This window comes from Ips typographus, linkage group LG6 (assembly GCF_016097725.1).
Source record: "Ips typographus isolate SLU linkage group LG6, UJ_Ityp_2.0, whole genome shotgun sequence".
NCBI lineage: Eukaryota > Metazoa > Arthropoda > Insecta > Coleoptera > Curculionidae > Ips > Ips typographus.
Window position 1 is genome coordinate 2,329,121 of NC_138427.1, and position 18,536 is coordinate 2,347,656.

The 18,536-nt window shown below is 31.9% G+C and overlaps 5 protein-coding genes across 7 annotated transcripts; 1 reads left to right on the plus strand and 4 right to left on the minus strand.

Moving 5' to 3' along the window:
• Positions 1 to 47: 47 nt before the first annotated feature.
• Positions 48 to 6,081, minus strand: Cnx99A (Calnexin 99A). Of its 3 annotated transcripts, none has more exons than XM_081983074.1 (9): positions 5,927 to 6,081; positions 4,774 to 4,871; positions 3,562 to 4,112; positions 3,215 to 3,505; positions 2,869 to 3,160; positions 2,669 to 2,809; positions 833 to 964; positions 556 to 747; positions 48 to 501 (listed from the first exon to the last, which is right to left on the minus strand). In XM_081983074.1, the coding sequence occupies exons 2-9, from the start codon at positions 4,843 to 4,845 to the stop codon at positions 445 to 447; spliced, it is 1,728 nt and encodes a 575-aa protein (XP_081839200.1). In that variant the 5' UTR covers positions 4,846 to 4,871; positions 5,927 to 6,081; the 3' UTR covers positions 48 to 444. The 3 variants fall into 3 exon arrangements, with proteins under 3 accessions (XP_081839200.1, XP_081839201.1, XP_081839202.1); XM_081983075.1 differs by having other exon boundaries at positions 4,774 to 4,864; positions 5,923 to 6,059; XM_081983076.1 differs by lacking the exons at positions 48 to 501; positions 556 to 747; positions 833 to 964 and adding an exon at positions 2,421 to 2,615.
• Positions 6,082 to 6,860: 779 nt separating this feature from the next.
• Positions 6,861 to 9,029, plus strand: LOC145730351 (glycerophosphodiester phosphodiesterase 1). The gene is made up of 6 exons (XM_081981528.1): positions 6,861 to 7,310; positions 7,384 to 7,559; positions 7,662 to 7,767; positions 8,029 to 8,121; positions 8,175 to 8,404; positions 8,457 to 9,029. Exons 1-6 carry the CDS (start codon positions 7,005 to 7,007, stop codon positions 8,614 to 8,616), a joined length of 1,071 nt encoding a protein of 356 aa, XP_081837654.1. The 5' UTR covers positions 6,861 to 7,004; the 3' UTR covers positions 8,617 to 9,029.
• Positions 8,783 to 9,689, minus strand: LOC145730353 (uncharacterized). Its single transcript, XM_081981530.1, has 2 exons — positions 9,539 to 9,689; positions 8,783 to 9,442 (listed from the first exon to the last, which is right to left on the minus strand). Exons 1-2 carry the CDS (start codon positions 9,588 to 9,590, stop codon positions 9,108 to 9,110), a joined length of 387 nt encoding a protein of 128 aa, XP_081837656.1. The 5' UTR covers positions 9,591 to 9,689; the 3' UTR covers positions 8,783 to 9,107.
• A 245-nt stretch (positions 9,690 to 9,934) lies between these two features.
• On the minus strand, positions 9,935 to 10,837 carry LOC145730354 (U-scoloptoxin(20)-Cw1a-like). Its single transcript, XM_081981531.1, has 2 exons — positions 10,639 to 10,837; positions 9,935 to 10,311 (listed from the first exon to the last, which is right to left on the minus strand). Exons 1-2 carry the CDS (start codon positions 10,673 to 10,675, stop codon positions 10,016 to 10,018), a joined length of 333 nt encoding a protein of 110 aa, XP_081837657.1. The 5' UTR covers positions 10,676 to 10,837; the 3' UTR covers positions 9,935 to 10,015.
• A 144-nt stretch (positions 10,838 to 10,981) lies between these two features.
• Positions 10,982 to 15,884, minus strand: CCAP (Crustacean cardioactive peptide). Its single transcript, XM_081981529.1, is given in 5 exon segments — positions 10,982 to 12,264; positions 12,316 to 12,346; positions 12,348 to 12,398; positions 12,455 to 12,546; positions 15,631 to 15,884. Coding segments are annotated over 4 exon segments (474 nt in total). The 5' UTR covers positions 12,545 to 12,546; positions 15,631 to 15,884; the 3' UTR covers positions 10,982 to 11,962.
• Positions 15,885 to 18,536: the final 2,652 nt, after the last annotated feature.

Consider the following 18,536-nt stretch of genomic DNA (forward strand, 5'->3'; position numbering starts at 1 on the left):
GAAACGGTAAGATTTGTGCAATGTAATAATTAATATTTTCAACAAAGTTTTACGAATTATCCATTTTTATTAACAAACAAAACACTGTGAACACAATGATGAAGTGTTTATACTATTCAAATGATCTTTTTAAGTCTAATAAGCTATAACTAAATTGAAATCTATACACACACCATTAAATTTAAACTTTTTGTTAATTTTCTTCAGTTTATTTGTACCTCATAAATACGACTGCTTTTGAGTAATAAAAAAGTTGAAAATGATGTTACAATGCTGTAAAATCCGTGCATTTTTGTTTCAACTAGCGATTTTAGCACACCAAAATTACAATAATTTACTATTATAGAATTATCAAATATCTACCTACCAGGATCCGTTCATAAGGCGGTATGTATCCTAAATTATTTAAAAATACTTAAATAAATAGACTTAAGAATTTACAATTTATTCTTTGCGGACTTTCCGCTTTCGGGTTCCCTCTGCGGCTTCTTCAGTACGTTCCTACAAAAAATCAATTTAGTGAGTTAGTTAAGCTTTAAATCAAATTAAAACTACCTCGTCTACAGCTTCATTATCTTCCTCAGAATCAGGATTCGAATTTTTCTCTGCGTCTTCTTCTTCTTTGTCTGATTCGCGTTCTTCATCATTCACCTCGCTCAACGAGGCTTTACCCGACACTGCCGCATCATCTTCAGTCGGCTCATCAGTCTTCTTTCTTTCAGCTGCTTCAGTCACTTCTTCAGCCTCCTTGTTATATCAGAAAATATGATTTTTTTCAGTGGAAGACAATGACCTAAATTACTGTTAACTACAGTGCAAAAGTTATAATTACCTGTGTTTTGGCTGAGGGTTTACAACAAAGGTACAAAATTGCTACTACTGGAATACCTAGCAGAACAATATACAGACCCCACAAGGCTGGATACTCATTTGTGAGGTTTGCAAGCTTTTGAACTACACTTTCCTGAAATATAACGCTGATTTACTCTAATGCTTACTGGAGACATCTAGCAGTTGTTTTGCTGCACTACTTCAACTAAACTGCTCACAGAAAAAATCAATACAGCATAAGGGTAATATACATGGTAATTCAAATTCGACCCTCACCATTGGGATCTCAGAAACTATAAGAGATACGAAAAAGTTTAAATTGGGGCAAAGTTGCGCAATTTAAAGCTGAATTTTCTTAAACTTCGCCTTCTTATATTAAAAAAAAACTAAAATTACAGTTTTATTAAATTTGCACTGCGCCCCGTAGATGTTACATTGATGATTGTTTGTTTACAACTGTAAATAAGCGAATTTCATTCAGAGTGACTTAATTTTTTTTTAAACATCTAGTGAATAAAAAATGTTTAAATATTTGCTAATAATAGGACGCAATTTAATAAAATAATTTAATATTGGATTTTGAAAAACACCAAATCACAACAATGTTGAATTACTGATTACAGTTGGCTTGCTGTCATATTATTAACTAGTATTGTGATGTAGCTTAAAATAATATTGCCTCGTTTTTCCTCATTGTGACTAAGTATGTTGAGGCCAACTGGGTGTGACAAGTAATCTTCATAACACGTCTCATTAACTCAAAGCTAACTAAGGTAAAATTAGTTTTTATTGAATTATTTTGTTATTTATGAAGCAAATCATAACTTATTATACATCACTAAAATCAAAATAAAACCTACTATTTGGTGGGCTAAAAATCGATCGAAAAAAGAAACTTGATGATGGCTGCCAAAAAACGAAACGTCGTGTGGCAAATTTGAATCCATCATCGAATAGCTGGAGAAAAGTGGCAATGAAAAGAGGCTTTTAGTTTTGGGATATCTCTTCAAATAAGGTTAGAAATAAATAAAAACAAAAAATAAAATTTTCAGTTTTTTCGGATATCTTCGGAAGTACTAGGAAAATCGAAATTTTTAAAACGGCATTTGGTGCAGCTTTAAATTGCGCAACTTTGCCCCAATTTAATCTTTTTCATATCTCTTATGGTTTCCGAAATCCCAATGGTGAGGGTCGAATTTGAATTACCCTGTATAGCATAATAAACCAAAAAGGCCATTTCCAGTGAGCAGTATATTTTGTAGTACAAGTTTACTGTGTGATTTTTTTAGTTTACCGTCAAACTTGAAGGAAATGTAAAGCCGTTTTAAGGAAAAACTCTATTTCAACATATCTCAGATTTCAATTATTTAAGGACGCAAAGTAAAGAAATTTTCACCTAAAAAACTAAATTCTCCGGACGATTTGTTATCTCTGTATCAGCAAACTAAAGTACTAGTTTGTTTTAAAATAATGGTCTTTTAGTGAATTTTATATCGATAAATCAATTACCAAGAAATAATACGGTTGACATAAAAATTCATGGAAACAGATGAATCAGTGGCAAACAAAAAACAAATTCAACAAGCGATAATAACAAACTGGCATCAGCAAATGGTAGCCAATATTGCATAGATAATAAAACAGACAATTTGAATTACCTCTTTCACGCATCGGTATATATAATACACATAACAGATAACCGGTATAGAACAATAAACAAAATATAATCCCCAACCTTGAGGATTATAGTTAAGGGATTTCATTACTCGTCCCCAAGTGGAAACCTAACACGTTTCATTTACATTTGTCATTGAGAAACCGTAAAAGTTGTACTTACCGAATCGCTGGCGATTTTCTGCCTCTTTTTATCAAATGAAGCGCTAGCCCACTGCTCTGCTATTTCAATTTCCTCTGTAATAATTATATTGTCAAACAGAATATCTTTTGACATGGACCACAACTCAAATCCAACAGCAGACTGTGAAAAAACCATAAATTTTAGAAAAATCAAAATTTCTGAACTGACAGAAAACTTACAATAGGCTGCATCTTGAATGGTTCCTTATCTTCGAAATAATGGGGGTTAGGAATCTTGCGGGGCCTCCATTTGCCCTTGTAGTTAGGATTATCAATAAGAGGGGGCCTCCACTTTCCTTTAAAAGCCGGATTGTTAATTAGTGGGGGTTCCCAAGGCCCACAACCAGGAGCGCTTTCACAAGCTGGATTTTCAATTAATGGAGGTTCCCATTCACCATCCATATCAGTATCCCAATCGGCAGGTTTCTCTGCTTTTGAGTCTGGTAAATGGGTTGGTTCATTTTCCAACCAACTAAAAACAACTTAATAACACCAAAAAAAAAATTAAATAACATGTATAACTAACCCATCAGGCATTACTGCTGATTCATCAACAATTTGTGCCGGAGCATCCTCGTCCCAATCATCAGGCTTAACAGCATTGGGATCAGGAATCTTCTCCCTTTCATCCCAGTCTTCAGGTTTCTTGTCATCAGGATCTTCAATTTCAGCTGGTGGATTGACTGGAGGAGTAAAGTCATCTAAAAGACTACCGGACTTGATAATTTTCTTATCCACTTTAATATCAAATGTATTATCTGGCCGCAGGATTAACGTGTATAAGTGAGGTAGTTTGTCAGAGAAAGTTTCATCCAACCTAAAAAAAGCGTCTAATTTATATTAACCATTCAGTTGGCTAGTCATATAACGCACCTTTCTTTGGGTTTTTCACAATGTTTCTCTTCAACTGAACCATTCTTTGGGTTTTTATGCTTGAAAATAAAGTGCAGTTTGTGATCAGTGCCACACTTATCAGGACCAAACATGATGCTGTAAGGAGTTTTATCATGAAAGTTTTTTAAGTTTGAACTTTGAATCTCAGTGAGCAGCTTGAGGTACGCCCCACCACATTCCTGACCTTCTTGCAACAAAACTTCATACTGAACAATTAAGGGTTTATCTTTGAACACAAAAGGTTTCTTCAAAGGAGCTGATATTGCTGCGTGTTTCGCCTTTGATTTAAGAACCAATCCTAAATCTCCTTTCAAACCGTCTTTTACAGGTGACTCAACACCCCACTGTCCATCATATTTAGCTATGTCATCTTCAATTCCCTCTTTTTTAGCTTCAGATTTAACCCAGTTCTTTTCAAAGTCAGTGGGATTGTCAAAATGTTCAGAAAGGTACACTTTTGATGGGTCTGAAGGTGTGGGGCTTTCATAAGCTTCATCTGTCTCTTCAACAGTTTCTATTGTGACTTCATCCTACAAGGCAATAATGGAATGGTAGAAGTTAAGCTTTAAGTCCCCCAATTATTTGTTATCAGATATGAATGTATATAATGCACATTTGAAAAGCAAGAAATTGTAAGTATTTAATATAGTTTCAATATCCTGAGAATGTTATTACTAATAGTAATTAATTTTAAAATAAAAGTAAACCAAAATTGCATCCAGTACTGCATGGCATAAAATGTTTACTCTTGACCACAAACAATTTTTTATTTCATATCAAACACAGTAAGCTCCATGTTATAAGCAATAATTTAAATAACTATTCTTAGTTTAAAAGCTACAAGTACATCTTTCTGCTAAAAATCTAAATCCAAATGATTAAAAAGGTGGAATTGAATCTAAAAAAAAATTTAGTGACTAAAGCCTGAACTATTACCATAATTGGCCATAATCATAAATATCAAAGATAATTTCCAGGCTGTTTCCTTATGACTTATGAGGTATGTAAAAACCAATAAAACCTTATCTGGTTGTAACTAGAACTAATGAGATAAGGATTCACTGAACAACCTTAATACTTTTAGAAATCCAACTTTTCAGTGAATTGTCTAATTTGTTTAAATTATTTATTTAAAATTTTATACAGAATGATGTTGAACTTGAAAAATATATTAATAAAAAATATACTTACATTAGGGTCCTCTGAAACACTAAGTTTCACAAAAGCTATTATGAGTAATAATAAATATGCCTTAGTCTGCATTATAGAAGAAGAAGAAATTCTAAATCCTAAAAAATAAGAATGTATGTATTAAAAAAAATGTGAAAATACCTTATAAAAAAATTAAGAAAAGAACTTTTTATTTCTGTTCATTACACAACTAGAAAGACAACTTTGAGAGTTAGAAAAATCATTAACCAAATGAAGATTCATACTAAAATTTTCAGTTTAAATTTAAGCTTGGTTTATAAAACAAAATTTAACTTTAGCATTAACTTTAGTATTAGCATTAAGAATAGAGCTAGTGGTTTTAAATTGTGATGTTTATAAACAAAATTTAACTTTAACTGTGAATTTAGCTGTAACTGCAGACCTTGGTTTTACATAATAATCTAAATTTTCTTACAGCTAATACTAAAGTTAAATCTCCAATGTTTAAACTTCCTCTTAAGATTGTATTTTTGCTTTATTTATGAAATTTCTAAACAGAAATTCAAAGAATATCCTTTGCTATTGATTTAGTGCAGTAATGTGGTATTTGGCAGCAAGACTTGGAAAAATTAACATTAAGGTTAGGTTACTTTTCAGAAAACTGTATGGTTAAATTAGGGGTTTTATAAACACCTTTCTGTTTTATGGTTAATACTAAATTTATTACTAATGCTAAAGTTAAAATTTCTTTTATAAACTAGGCTTTACCAAATTCAAATTATGTGTCAATATTGATTGTGGTTCAGCTAAAAAGTGTATGTATTTGAAAATCCTGAATATTGATGTAAACCAAAAGCAATTAAGAAAACTGTAGTGGTTTGAACCTGATAATTAAGAAAATACTTAAATAATAAATAGTAACAAGAAGCCAATTAGGTAAATTGATGGGCCTTCAACATAATAAAAACTACAAACTACAAGACATATTAAGTCATGTATTTAAAGTGTTTTAAAATGCATTTGGCACACTTTCGTGTTTATAAACTCAAAATAACAGTCTATTTACCACTAAAATTAAATTTAAAAATAAATCTATAGTTTGGAACCTTGCAAATCTAACCTCAAAACCTTATAATGACAATACAAAGTTAAAGCCCGTACAAATAAATAATGTTAAATAAACAATACTTACATGCAAACAAATCAAGTTTTGCAGATCTTCAGGGATTTTCGGAGAACTTTATTGAATGAAACACATATTAATACGGCGATCAAACCAGAAAATGAAATTCTCACTTCTCAGGAATTTGTTTTTCACTGAAGTTTGACAATTATGACATTAATTTCTGATATTTGACGTATTCAGTTTATCAGGCTTTAGTGCGACGATGCCATATCTTTACCTAAAAATATCATTTCCTGCTTTTAATAAAAAAATTAACTCCAAAATAATGCTGAAGTAAGAGTGTTAATAACATCAAGTTGTTTGCATTATATCAGAATTCTAGGATATTAAGTTTGGCTCCTTGTTATTGTGTATCATTCAAATTTGATTTTCAAGTTCAGTATAAAATTCTTCGGCCTTAGGAGATCTATGGAAACTTGGCAAGAGCGCTGCTACAGCTAGCCAATAAGGAAGTTCCATATGTCCAATTACACAAATTAAATTTAAAATAAAGGCGGAAGTTACCGCCTGTGTGTAGCAGGAAATATGAACTTTAAATTTATTAACCGGCAAAAGGTTTCTAAACCAATAAAAAATAAAAAGAATGCAATTCTGTAAATGAATGTATTCCTACAATTATTACACATAAAAAGTACAACATAAAAAAAAATTGCCCAATAGTTAAGCCTCCCTGATTTTGATTTAAAAAATATAATACTTTCAGGTTTTAGAATTAATCAATTACTAAAAGTTTATTAAATAAAAATAATTTGTGGTTACCGTTAAATTGCGAAAAGATTATTTAAAAAAAAAAAAACCAAACCGTTCTTTGTTTTTTTTAATCCAAAGGTCACGTGAGCTTCGTGTGTTTTTGAAATTATAAGATCATATGATCTTTAAATCATAGATGGGTCGATTATAAATGAAAGCGCCTCATCATATCAACGTCAAATTCACATTTATTTGAGGTTAGATCTATTGTTTACTTTAGTGATAGAATTTTAAAGTTTTATATCAATTTTTTTTAATTATCCCTGTATGTATTCCACTAATTTATGAACCTTACATACATTCAGTAGTAGAAATTTATAAAAGGTGTACAAAAATGGTTAAACCGATTTTAAAACTAATTCCCAGTGCTCTTACTGTGGTTTTCATTTTTTACGGGATTTTTCACTTTATTGCTGAGATTTTCACGAATTTCATACCATTAGGCATTTTGCTCACCTGCCTTATTGTGTTTGGCATTTACGGCTTGAAAGTTCCACAACCTCCACAAGAAGCAGTAGAGTCTATTGTTGGTAAAGATTTACTATCCGATGAAAGTGTGGATGGCTATACTGTAAAAACTATAGCTCATCGCGGGGCAGGATTAGATGCCCCGGAAAATAGTTTGGCGGCATTTGATTTGGTAAGTCACACCTCAAAAAGGAATAATTAGGAAACATCAGGTGATAGTGAGTCATGTTATCTCTCAATTGCAGTGCAATACAGGTGGATGCAATTTTATTGAGTTTGATGTCACTTTAACAAGTGATGGAGTGCCAGTTGTTTTTCATGATTCCACCCTGGACAGAATGGCTGACTCTAACTTAGTAGTTAACAAAACTACTTATGAAGCCCTAAAAGAGATTGATATATCTGTTAAGCATCCACTGAGGTAAGAATCAGAATTGAGAGTAAAAATTAACTAGGGTAGAGGATACAAGATTTTTTGACAAAAAGCACTGAAATGTAATTTCAAAAGGGTGATTTTTCTCAGGGAAAGGTTTGGTATTACTAACATTCCCACACTTGAGCAAACAGTTACTAAACTACTGGCTAATGGGCAAAAAATGATCATTGACATCAAGGATAACAATTCAAAGGTAATTGCAATATGCATGTGGGTGTTTTTTAAATTTTTGTACCTGTTCTTCATGTTTGCTTAGTTTAAAATTTTTTAATTGATCTTAATCTGGGTAATGCATGAAATTTTTTACTGGTGTACAAGCTTTGCTTTTAAACAGTGCTTTGGTATAGTTTATACAAAAATGTCATATTGAGTGGTTATGCAAGAGTTTTTAAATAAATAAAAACTTTTTTTCTCCCTTTAAAGATGATTAACTAAGTGTAACATTTATTCTTAGATGATTCCTGTGATTATAGACTTATACATCAGATTTCCCAGTCTTTACTCAAATGCTATAGTCAGCTCATTTTTCCCAAACATAATTTATATGGTAAGTGTTTTTTTAGTTTATTTACATAACTTTTATTAGCTACTCACTTTCAGCTGAGGAGAATGGATCCAAAAATAGTATGTTCTGTAGCATACAGACCCCATATGTTTTCTAGTGAATATTTTAAATATCCAGAAGGCAAAGGACCTAATAGGTCTGCACAATTATGGAAACAGTATGCTTTGACTTTTTGTGACATTTTGCACACTTGGGCTTTACCCCGGTTCACTTATTACTTTATTGGAATTTCCATTATTTTGCTACACAAAGATTGTTTAAGCCCGTAAGTTTGCTTTAAGAAAAATGAAAGAAATTGCAACAGTTTTTACTTTTAGTGAACTGATACTAGATTGGCGCAAAAAAGGAGTGAGGGTTATGGCTTGGACTGTTAACATCCCAGCAGAAAAACAATACTGCGCTCGTTCCCTTAAAATCACTTACTTAACTGATACTTTAACTGGAGAAATGTCCACTCATTCTCAGTTTAGTCTTTAACTAAGTGGTTTAAATAGTAGGTTTTGTGAGTGGGTATTTATCAATTCTGCTTGCCATAGAGGTTAAGTTGAGATTTTCTTGAGTGTGGTTATTGTAATGAAAATGATCTCACATTTAAAATCATCTTCAGTCAGTGATTATAGTATAAGATACTATTTTAGATTAAAAAAAATATATGTTCACTGGTTAACTTTTAAGTTTATAACTTCAGTTCACCTAATCAATTTTATAGATATTCTTGCATTTAAACCAGAATAACCTCATTTTATTCTTCTTTATCTCATGATATGCATTTCTGGGTTTCTTGCCAAAGAGTTTTATTAATTACTTATTATTGTAAAATAAAAATGTATTGTGTAAGTTCGTTTTCTGTTTTTGAATATACTTTAATATTCACATTGCAATAAAACATTTTTTGTAGTTTCATTCAGTTTTGCCTATTTCCTAAAGTTAACAAAAACACAACATTACTTAGTTAATTCAATATGTGATTACTTCCATTGCCAGTGTAGTTCTTCTCCTTTATCATAATCGTCTTTGCTTAGCTTTTTTTGCAACAATCGACTTAATAAATCCATAGCATTTGATCCATTCGAGTCATACAAGTTTTTTCCAAAATTTTCGGTGCTGTCACAGTCGCTAGATAAGTCTTCTTGCGGTTCGTCAAGCTCGGGCGGTACCAATTCAGGTTCCATACTTCTTTTACGCAAATAATTAAAACAACAACTTCGAAAGTGTTTAGTGCCGCAGGCAGGATAACATTCATTGCCGCACGAGTTGCATGATTTTTTTCTTTGTTTTTGTTGTAGCGGAATTGCCAGTGATTCTAAAATTATTACAGTTTAAGAATTTTTAAATTATTCAATTCTAGAAAGTTGATGAATTCAAATTTAAATGATTATATGACATACAAAATATTTACCAGATATAAGTAGTCCAATAAACACTATAACAAGACATGTGGATTTCATCATTTAAGAAGAGATGAGCTTTGATATCTCAGAAACTACTAAAAAGCTACAATAATCAACTTCTTCTTTTATACACCTGAGCTTTGCAAATCTGATAAAATTTCTTATTAACCCATCAGCAAGCTCGGTCGTAAATTATATTTAATATTGATTTCGTATGGAAAAACATTGGTTTTACCATAATAAACTCTGATAACAGCTTATGTGGCTTTGCACTAATCCTCTGCCCTTTTTAAAAATTTTATTTACCATGTTAATCCTGGTTTGGCTTCCCGTTCAGTGATCATATCATGTGACGTATATTAACACAGTTTCTAAAAAGGTTGTTAAATAAAAAAATGCAAAACTTGAAATTAACACTTTGGCGACTTTATTATGAAATTACATTTTTTGTAGATACTCAAATCATTTTGATTGACATACACACGCTACACGGTAGTGTCTCGGACATTGTTAAGGTCGTTTTGATTTTCCATGAAGTCTAGAAAATCGTTGGGTTCATTTAGAAAAGCGGATCTGGATTGAAAATATGGATATTTGGATTTAGCCAGCCATAATTCCAGCTTTAGACTTGGGTCTAGCGGCGAGGGTGGAGGCTCTGGATTGCTTCTTTTCTTCAAATAATTGAAGCAACATGTACGAAAGTGTCTCGTTCCACAAGCTGATTGACATTCCGATCCGCATGAATTGCAAGTTTCTGCTTCGCCCCAAACCACACCTAAAACTATAAATTTATGTATTAGTTTAGAATAAGTTTTAAGGTTTTTACAGTTTTTAAAATTTCTCCCACTAAATAATAAGTGTTTAGTAGCTTGTTTTATGTTACATTTATATAAAGAACAATATATTTTACCACATTTTATTAAACAAAATAGTCTTGTAGTTTTTGATAATTTACATGTGGTATTTAACAGTATTTGAAAAGTTTTGTCTGAAATGAAACAAACTGACGATTTTTCCCTGCGTTTTTTTTTGGAAATTGCTAAATATGAACATAGGACTTCAAGAAACAACCGAATTTAATAATCACATTTACATAGTTAGTACTTACCTAGTATTATCACTGTTACTAACAACTCTTTACCCATTTTCGTAATACTTTTACAAGAGACGAATAAAGTATCCTTAAGATATCACTCGTCTCCGCTTTATAAGAACGGATTTCTTTGAATATTAATGACTTGACAGTATAGAGCATTCCGTCAGAAAAAACGTTATTTTAAGTTACTTTAATTTTTTAGATATCATATTCTAATTATAGGAAGTATTTTTACGATGATGTGTTTAGCTCTTGATCCAAAAAGCTAACGTTGCCTACGTAAGCGATTACGTATACAGGATTTTGTTTGAATATAAACACTAGTAGGTGGTAATAACAGAAACACTTAGTAACTTTGATTTAACTTATTATAGTTGTTTATAAATATTTTTGAACATAATTTATTGGTTTATGACACGCAATTCATTTACTCTGCAAAAACTGGACTTTCTTTACTTTCAGCAATAAATAATTTAAATTCAAAAACCGACCGGAATGATCACCGCAACACCCTTTCGCATTCAATATTTACGACCGCAGAGTCAATATGTGGACATCAAAGATTCACTTTTCAAAGAGCAACTCAAAAAGTTAAATTACTTCTAAAATTAATTTGCATGTTTACGTGTTCGGAAATCTCGAGTGCAACAGGGACCAAATACGTGGGATACATTCTATTTGGCTTCCAACATGGGTACTCTCGTTTTTAAAGTTTACGTTGATGCGGTTTAACTGATTCTACTATAGTTTATTCCATAGATGTTTGATTGAAATAACGGTTAGTTGTAGTTTGGAGTTTCAAAAAAAAAAAATTAAGAGTAGTCATAGTATTTTTGTAGGGTAGAGACAAATTAATATAAACTTTCACTTGCTACTGGGCTATTGCTTGTTTTTAACAATATGCTCCCAAGTGCAAATTAAAGTGATTTTATATGCCTGATTAGTTACTATTAATTTACACAATAAAAAATGTATTTATTAGATTGAATACATGAACAGAAGGTTCCATCTATCTGTTACTCCCTTAACTTCCATTAAAATCGATTATATGAAGCCTTACAGGTTTTACTCTGTGCTTTACAAAACTGTTTACATAGATGTCAGCGTGCATCCTCATTTTTGTGTCCTAACGTTTTAATTTGGACAACTAAGTAGATAGTAGATAAAAATGTTACTTATACTATATTTTATTTGAATATTTGAAACACATAAATTAGAATAATTTAGCGTATCTCATAACAGGATTTTTTGTAAAGCGGACAACATTGTTAAAATTGCTCAAACATCACTACAAATAAGCTTGACTGGTACTGCAAAAATGTAATTTTTTGGAACTTTATAAAGTAGAATAACAAGGTGGCATGTCGCAACTGGCGACCGAATTTCGGACAGGATGTGCAAGCGTCCCTTCATCATTATGGAATTTCGGTTGTTCTAATCGCGGTAGATGCTTTTGTTTGTCGAGTTCCATCTTGGCTTCTTGTATTGCCTCCCAAAGTTTAGCCTCGGACATAATTTGTCTGGAAAGGTCCTCTATAGAGGGCTCCTCGCTTAGTTCCAATAAACCGTCGATTGCGTTCTCTACTTCTTGGCCGTCGGGCGATAAAGCTGGCAAATTTGATCGTTTTCTACCACACCCTAAGAAAAATCTGATATTTTGTTCAAGTTCAAATGGTTGCCTTAGCTTACCAGTGAATGCATTGCAGAAGGGACGTTTTTTTTGGTTCGGTTTCCATCAAGACTTTCTCTCTAGTATTAATATATGGAGACATCTGAAATAGAAATTATTTTGTTTCATGTATTATATGGTTGAAGTTTTGTTACTCACCCTTTTGGGAAGAAACATTCCGCTTGATTCTAGAACGACAATTATTGCCATTGAATAAAGTACTATAAATGTTACTGCCAGAGTGGACATATCTAAACAATAAAACCATTACATTTTAAATAATACAATTAAGTAGGATTGGTTAAAGATTATATTTGCATATCACAGAACTGAAAACGAAATTCCATTTGTATTCGTTCTTGTAAGACATATATGAAGGAAACAATAGCAAATCGGTGAAACAAGAACAATAATTCGGTGGTTGCGAACAAGCAAAACGTCGGAATGCGACTAACCCCATAACATAACGTAATAACAAGCGGTAAAACGTTAGAAATCAAAGCAGAACAGCGAATTATTAACAGTGATAAATGGCCCTACTTTATTGGCCGGGAGCCCCGCACCCCTACGATTCACAACAATGAAACACTCTCGTGTTCCGCTGCGTGGAATGCGGGGGTGAATGCCACTTAGTTCTACAAGCGAAAGCGCCCCCCTGTGCTCTCATTCTAATAATAAGTAATTGCGTGAAGCTAAAAGTCACGAGATATATAAAATTTATTTCGGCAGGGGTCCTTTGCCGATGCTGCCACTTCAAGAAACATATTAAAAAGCTGGATTTTATCTTATCGGATGTCCGCCATTGTCGAGTGGGGGTTTGACATGTAAATTACGTTCACTCTTTATTGACGGACGTTTTACTTAATAGCAGCTAGACGAGTTGGTTATTTTACTTCTTTACTAAACATAATAATGATAGTGAAACTTCCTCCAGTAGGAGAGCAAATCTAAAAGTTGTATCCAGAAATTAGATAATTATTGAATATTTCTTTTTGATAATATAGAGCAACTGCTCACAGAACAGATAGAGTTAGACAAATTTTCAGACAGCTGTGTCCATGAAATGATTTATTCGAATTCTGTGAATTCGACTATTATTTTATACGAAAATTATTATAAATAATATACAGTTTGTGAGACATGATTGGTGTTCTGCAAAGAACATTTTTTTACTTAAACTCGACCTTTGGTCCTGAATTAAAATAAACGGCATTGCAACGCTCTTTTTGTTTATTAAATTCGGCCAAAGCATTTCAATGAAGGTGACAATTTAAAAACGTTTATAACTAAAGATTTTGCTATCTTGTACCTCTTCAAAACTATCAAGCACCTTTTAAGTTTTTGAGATACTGATACACCTTTAAACAAGTTTTTATAAACTTCTTAATATTTGTCACTGTTAAAACAATTTGCTATTTTATATTTAAGTTTAAGAAGTTTTATTGATGAAAGTTTTTTTCGTGCTTTCTAAAAGTGTTAAAAGTTTTTAGTATAGAAGAGAAAAGCCACTAAAATAAAGTAGCCAGCTACAGCTACAAGCTACATTGATATTCTGTTCCTCAAGCTACAATCCGGATAGTTACTTTCTAAAAAAAAAGTGGTTTAGCTACAAAATAACTGAAGCATCTAGGTACTTTTTAAGTTTTGTTGTACAAATTATGACTATTTTCGGATTTTACCAACCACTGGGTCACCCTGTATGTATAACCAAATTTTTAATCAACTTAATAGTTGTGTGAATTGTATCTTTTAAAATAGTTCTATACGTACTACTCGAAATTATGAAAAAAACTTTAATAAACTATGTAGCTAAAGCTACTTGAATATTTAAGCTACTGTTCTGTATTCAAGCTACTTCAGTAACTTAAATTATTTCAAATGTAGCTTTATGAATACCAATTCCAAAATACAGAAAGCTACACCTACAGGTATTTATTTAAAACAGTAATTAGAATACAACTACAAACTACCCAATTAAAGCTAAGTTAGTAGTTTAACTAAGTAGCTAGTTACTACCCGGCTCTGCGCAGGAGCAACACTTTATGTCTTAATTACGTATTTAAGAGTATCAAAAAGACAAAATATTGAAAAAAAAGTACAAAACCTTAATTTTAAAAACCTGTTCATATTGAAACTAATTAACAGATTTGAATGCGGTTTGAACTGTCATTGGGTTTAATTTATTGATTTTTTGCTGACGTGAAAAACTTTTACTTTAATGTACTGTAACTGCATTATACAGGGTAGAAAAAACCACGTGCAAAATAGTTAAAATTACCAGTAGTCCTCAATTAACCAATATTTTTTTTGTTTTATTTTAACATAGGAAAGTGTTGTTTAGGTTCATATCTCAGGACGTTTTTGGCCGTCCTGTCTCTCAAGAAATATTGATTTTTCCGAAAAACTGAATTACAAATTCAGGCTGTAGCTTTGATCTGTCATTCTAAGTCAGTTATCTGTGCGTACTTCCTTGACCGATAGAGTCATACAGGGTGTGTAGGGACAGTTGAAGTGGGAAAACAACCTGTACAAACAACTTTTACTCAGTGTCTCTGACCACCCTGTAAGGAATTATCAAACACGGGGCTTGGTTCTGAAAAGTAGTCAGATTATGTCACAGATAATGTTGAACATACAAGGGCATTTGAATGATAAATCTAATTCTGCTGAAGTTTTTTAGCACATAGTCTTTACACAGCCTGTATGAACATATCAATCATGGGGTTGCTTTCAAATTATATCAAATTATATTGAATCTACACTTGAAAAAAATGAAATAAAAAGCTGGTACCATAACTTAATTTGAAGCTGCTATGTCGTATTTTTTGGATAATTCGATATTTCTTGAAACACAGGACGTTAATTGTTGGGAAACAGCCAAAAACGTTCCGGGAAATTGACTTAAGCAATACTTCTATATTATTATGTTAAAATAAAATATTACTTAATTTGAGGACTACTTTAAAATTTCACTTTGTTGCATGCGCTGCTTTATCACCCTGTATAGTACAGTTATAGTGCATTAAAGTAAAAGATTTTCACGTCAGCAAAAAGCCAATAAATCAAGCTCAATGATAATCCAAACTAGATTCAATTCGGTTTTGAAAATGACCCAAAAAATCACTAAGATTGACGTGGCGCGTAGTTTCATATTAACCGATTTGGACTAATTTGGAAAAACTAATTATCAGATCAATACTAACAAAACAAATGAAGAAATAGTTGTTCACTCTCAGTTTGTAACAAAAATTTAATGAACAAACAATTATTTAAATATTCTCAAACTGATAAAAAACACTGATTTACAAAAAAAAAACACACAACAGTTAACTAACCCAGTAAACTATCCGGAAAGGGCCACACTTTAGCACTGTTACACGTCGAAAATAATTGAAGGGCTTTATATAGCCATTCACTACCTCAACTTTAATTTTCCTGCGCAGTTGATTTATCGAACATTATAAGAAATATAACTAAAAGCAAAACGAGTCTATGGTGTTAACGGGGCCTGTAAATGACACGATTAAATGAGAAATTGTGGTGTTTAGCCCCCGTTGAGACGGGCAAGAACTCTCTAAGAGAAAAATTGTGTTTCTATTGCTAAATACGCTATTTGCGTCAACGATGGACATGCCAAACGATTTATTGTGATATTATTAGTTGTTTATTGCACTCTAACCTTGCAGTTTACAGGAAAAACATTCAGTAAATGTGTGATTCAGTTGTCGTTTTAATTAACGCTGTTAATTGAGTTTTTTCTAAACTGACAGCATATTATAATTAACTTGTTTTTTTTTTTGTGAAAAAAACAACCTATCAAGTCTGAAGCTAACAACCCTCGTTATTACATTATAAGGGGTTAAATGTGCAAAGTTAATCCAATTGAACATTAGTTGACAATATTTACCTGCCTTGTCTGTAGTCCTTTTATCCAATTAGGGTGGACTTTTGAATCACCTGGTGAGTGAGCAGATTAAGCTTGTTAACTGGCTATCAGTTTGCCAGCAACAAAGCTCCTGGTCAACTTTGTTATTTTATTATACAGGCTAAATGGAGCTTTGTTTTCTTTCAGTAAGAATGCATTAAAGCTTTAGATCTATGATTTAATGATGCTGTTTTAACAAAATAGGAAAAACCTTACTTTACAGAGCAATAGTTTTTGTATCTGGTGCAACTTTATGAACAAGCACCAATGACCAGAAGGTCATCATAGTTATAATGACACCAAAATTGAGTAGTGTAAATTATTGAGTAAAAATTTGAGAACCTTCTACAACATCAAACTTCTTTTGATCACTTTTTGTTTAAGTGATGGTTAACTAAAGTAGAAAGTTACCTCAAAGTCAAGCTACTCTTTTCCAACCTCCAGCCTCAAATTATAATTTAAACTTTAATAATTCCTTTGTAAAAACAAAAAAAATTACTTTGTACCTAAACCTATGGAGGGTGGAGGTTCAGTTCACCCAAGCGAAATTAACTTTTCTCGCAATAAAAACATAATGAAGGTGCAGTCCCGCGGTTACGGGGGTTGAAATATGAAATATGACGGCATAGGCGTACCTGCATCCCAGTGTCGTACGCTTGCGCCCTTAATATAAAGATGCGTAAGGGGCGGAGCCACGTTGGCGGAAATCGTCCCCCCAAAACTGTGTGGCTAGATAATACGCCACCGAATTCCTGGGTAATAATGTTAAAAGGGAATCCGTAACCGCTGTACGGTTCACTTAACGTCTATTATGAAACTTTTTGAATATGAAATTAAAATTTGCTTTATAGGCAGGTAGGTTGGGTTTAATGAAATTTGCTTCCTTCATGTTCGTTTTATTGAGGTAGAATGCAGTTTTTATTGGAAAACTGCAAAAATTGTTTATTTTGTTTGCTTAAGGGTTGTCCAGGTTATATACAAATCTAAAATTTGCAAAAGTGTTTTTATGGTAAGTTTATTAAAATCCTTGTCACTTCAGTACGAAATTATTGTTTTTTTTTTTTAAATTTCAACTAATGGAGTTACGTTTATTTATTTTATTAAATAAAAGTGATATTCTATTTATATTATAGTCGCCTTAATTATATAAATTACATAATTTGTTACAGTACGACACTCATCTTATTTTTTAACGCTCTTAGTGAAAAGTCGGCGAGTATCAATATTTAGAGCTAATTCCCAGAATACCATTTACTTTATTTAAAATACAATTTAATAAAAAAATAGGTAATAGAAAAAAATCTTAGGTTAAATCTCATTTTAACAATATTGATGTCCAAAACAAAAAAAGAAAAAAATGTACTGACTGTCAAACTGTTGTTCGGGCATTTAGACATATTTACGTCTCTTTCCAAAACTAAAACTTTTCTATTCAATTTGTTTTACTTACTATACGATAATTAATGAATCCCGACCGGACTTCTTCATTTTGACCGACGGCAAACAAAGCTAGCTGAATTTTTCGCATTTCTTTTTCTGTCCTAGTTTTTATTATAAATTTATTTCCAGCTGCTAATTGTTACACAAACTAATAACTATTATTTTGGACTTTGAGGAAGAAAGAAAACGTTGCAAATATGAAAAACCTCTGATTGAGGAAGGAACAAAACCATATTGATTTATTGTTTTGTTTTCAGTTGAATTTGCTATTAGTTAAGTTGCTGTTTCAATCAAAAAAATATTAGGTTGTCTCTTCATGTCGTTGTTATCCTAAATTTTGTTAATAGTGGAAAAAACGCTATATTATCTACGGTTTAGACTGCTTTTATACTATTTTTGATACATTATACTATAAATGTCCCCACTGACTATTGAAATGTATTAATTTGTAGAAAAATAGGAAAAAATATCATATGGCTAAACATCGTTTATACGTACTTTTCAGTATTTTGAGACTTACAGTAATTGGTCCCAACTTTACATTATCAACTGTTTCCTCCATTCAAAATTAAGAAAATTCTACGGGTGAACAAACTGCACGAAATCAACTATAAACCAATAAGCATATGAGTTCTTCTAATTTTGTTGCTGAAATAGTACTAAATAATAATCAGACTATTAACTATTTGCATCCAGAGTAAGTCACTAACAAAAAGTATGCTCACACACAGTTTTTTTTACCAGAAAGACTCTTGGTGACCTGGGTCTGGCGAGCTATGTTGTGTAAGTGGAGTTTTGGAGAGAAAATACATTTCCTAAAAAAATGTTATAACTATAATACCTAAATAAAAATAAACAAAGAATCGTGTAATTTCA

Bases quoted from the DNA above. Each gene is read 5' to 3' on its own strand.
- Cnx99A (XM_081983074.1), bottom strand. From the start codon at position 4,845: ATGCAGACTAAGGCATATTTATTATTACTCATAATAGCTTTTGTGAAA. The intron at 748-832 runs GTAATTATAACT...TGATATAACAAG, and splicing joins AACCCTCAGCCAAAACACAG to GAGGCTGAAGAAGTGACTGA. The intron at 502-555 runs GTAGTTTTAATT...GATTTTTTGTAG, and splicing joins ATAATGAAGCTGTAGACGAG to GAACGTACTGAAGAAGCCGC.
- LOC145730351 (XM_081981528.1), top strand. From the start codon at position 7,005: ATGGTTAAACCGATTTTAAAACTAATTCCCAGTGCTCTTACTGTGGTT. The intron at 7,311-7,383 runs GTAAGTCACACC...TCTCAATTGCAG, and splicing joins GTTTGGCGGCATTTGATTTG to TGCAATACAGGTGGATGCAA. The intron at 8,405-8,456 runs GTAAGTTTGCTT...TTTTACTTTTAG, and splicing joins CACAAAGATTGTTTAAGCCC to TGAACTGATACTAGATTGGC.
- LOC145730353 (XM_081981530.1), bottom strand. From the start codon at position 9,590: ATGATGAAATCCACATGTCTTGTTATAGTGTTTATTGGACTACTTATA. The intron at 9,443-9,538 runs GTAAATATTTTG...TAATAATTTTAG, and splicing joins TATTGGACTACTTATATCTG to AATCACTGGCAATTCCGCTA.
- LOC145730354 (XM_081981531.1), bottom strand. From the start codon at position 10,675: ATGGGTAAAGAGTTGTTAGTAACAGTGATAATACTAG. The intron at 10,312-10,638 runs GTAAGTACTAAC...ATAAATTTATAG, and splicing joins AGTAACAGTGATAATACTAG to TTTTAGGTGTGGTTTGGGGC.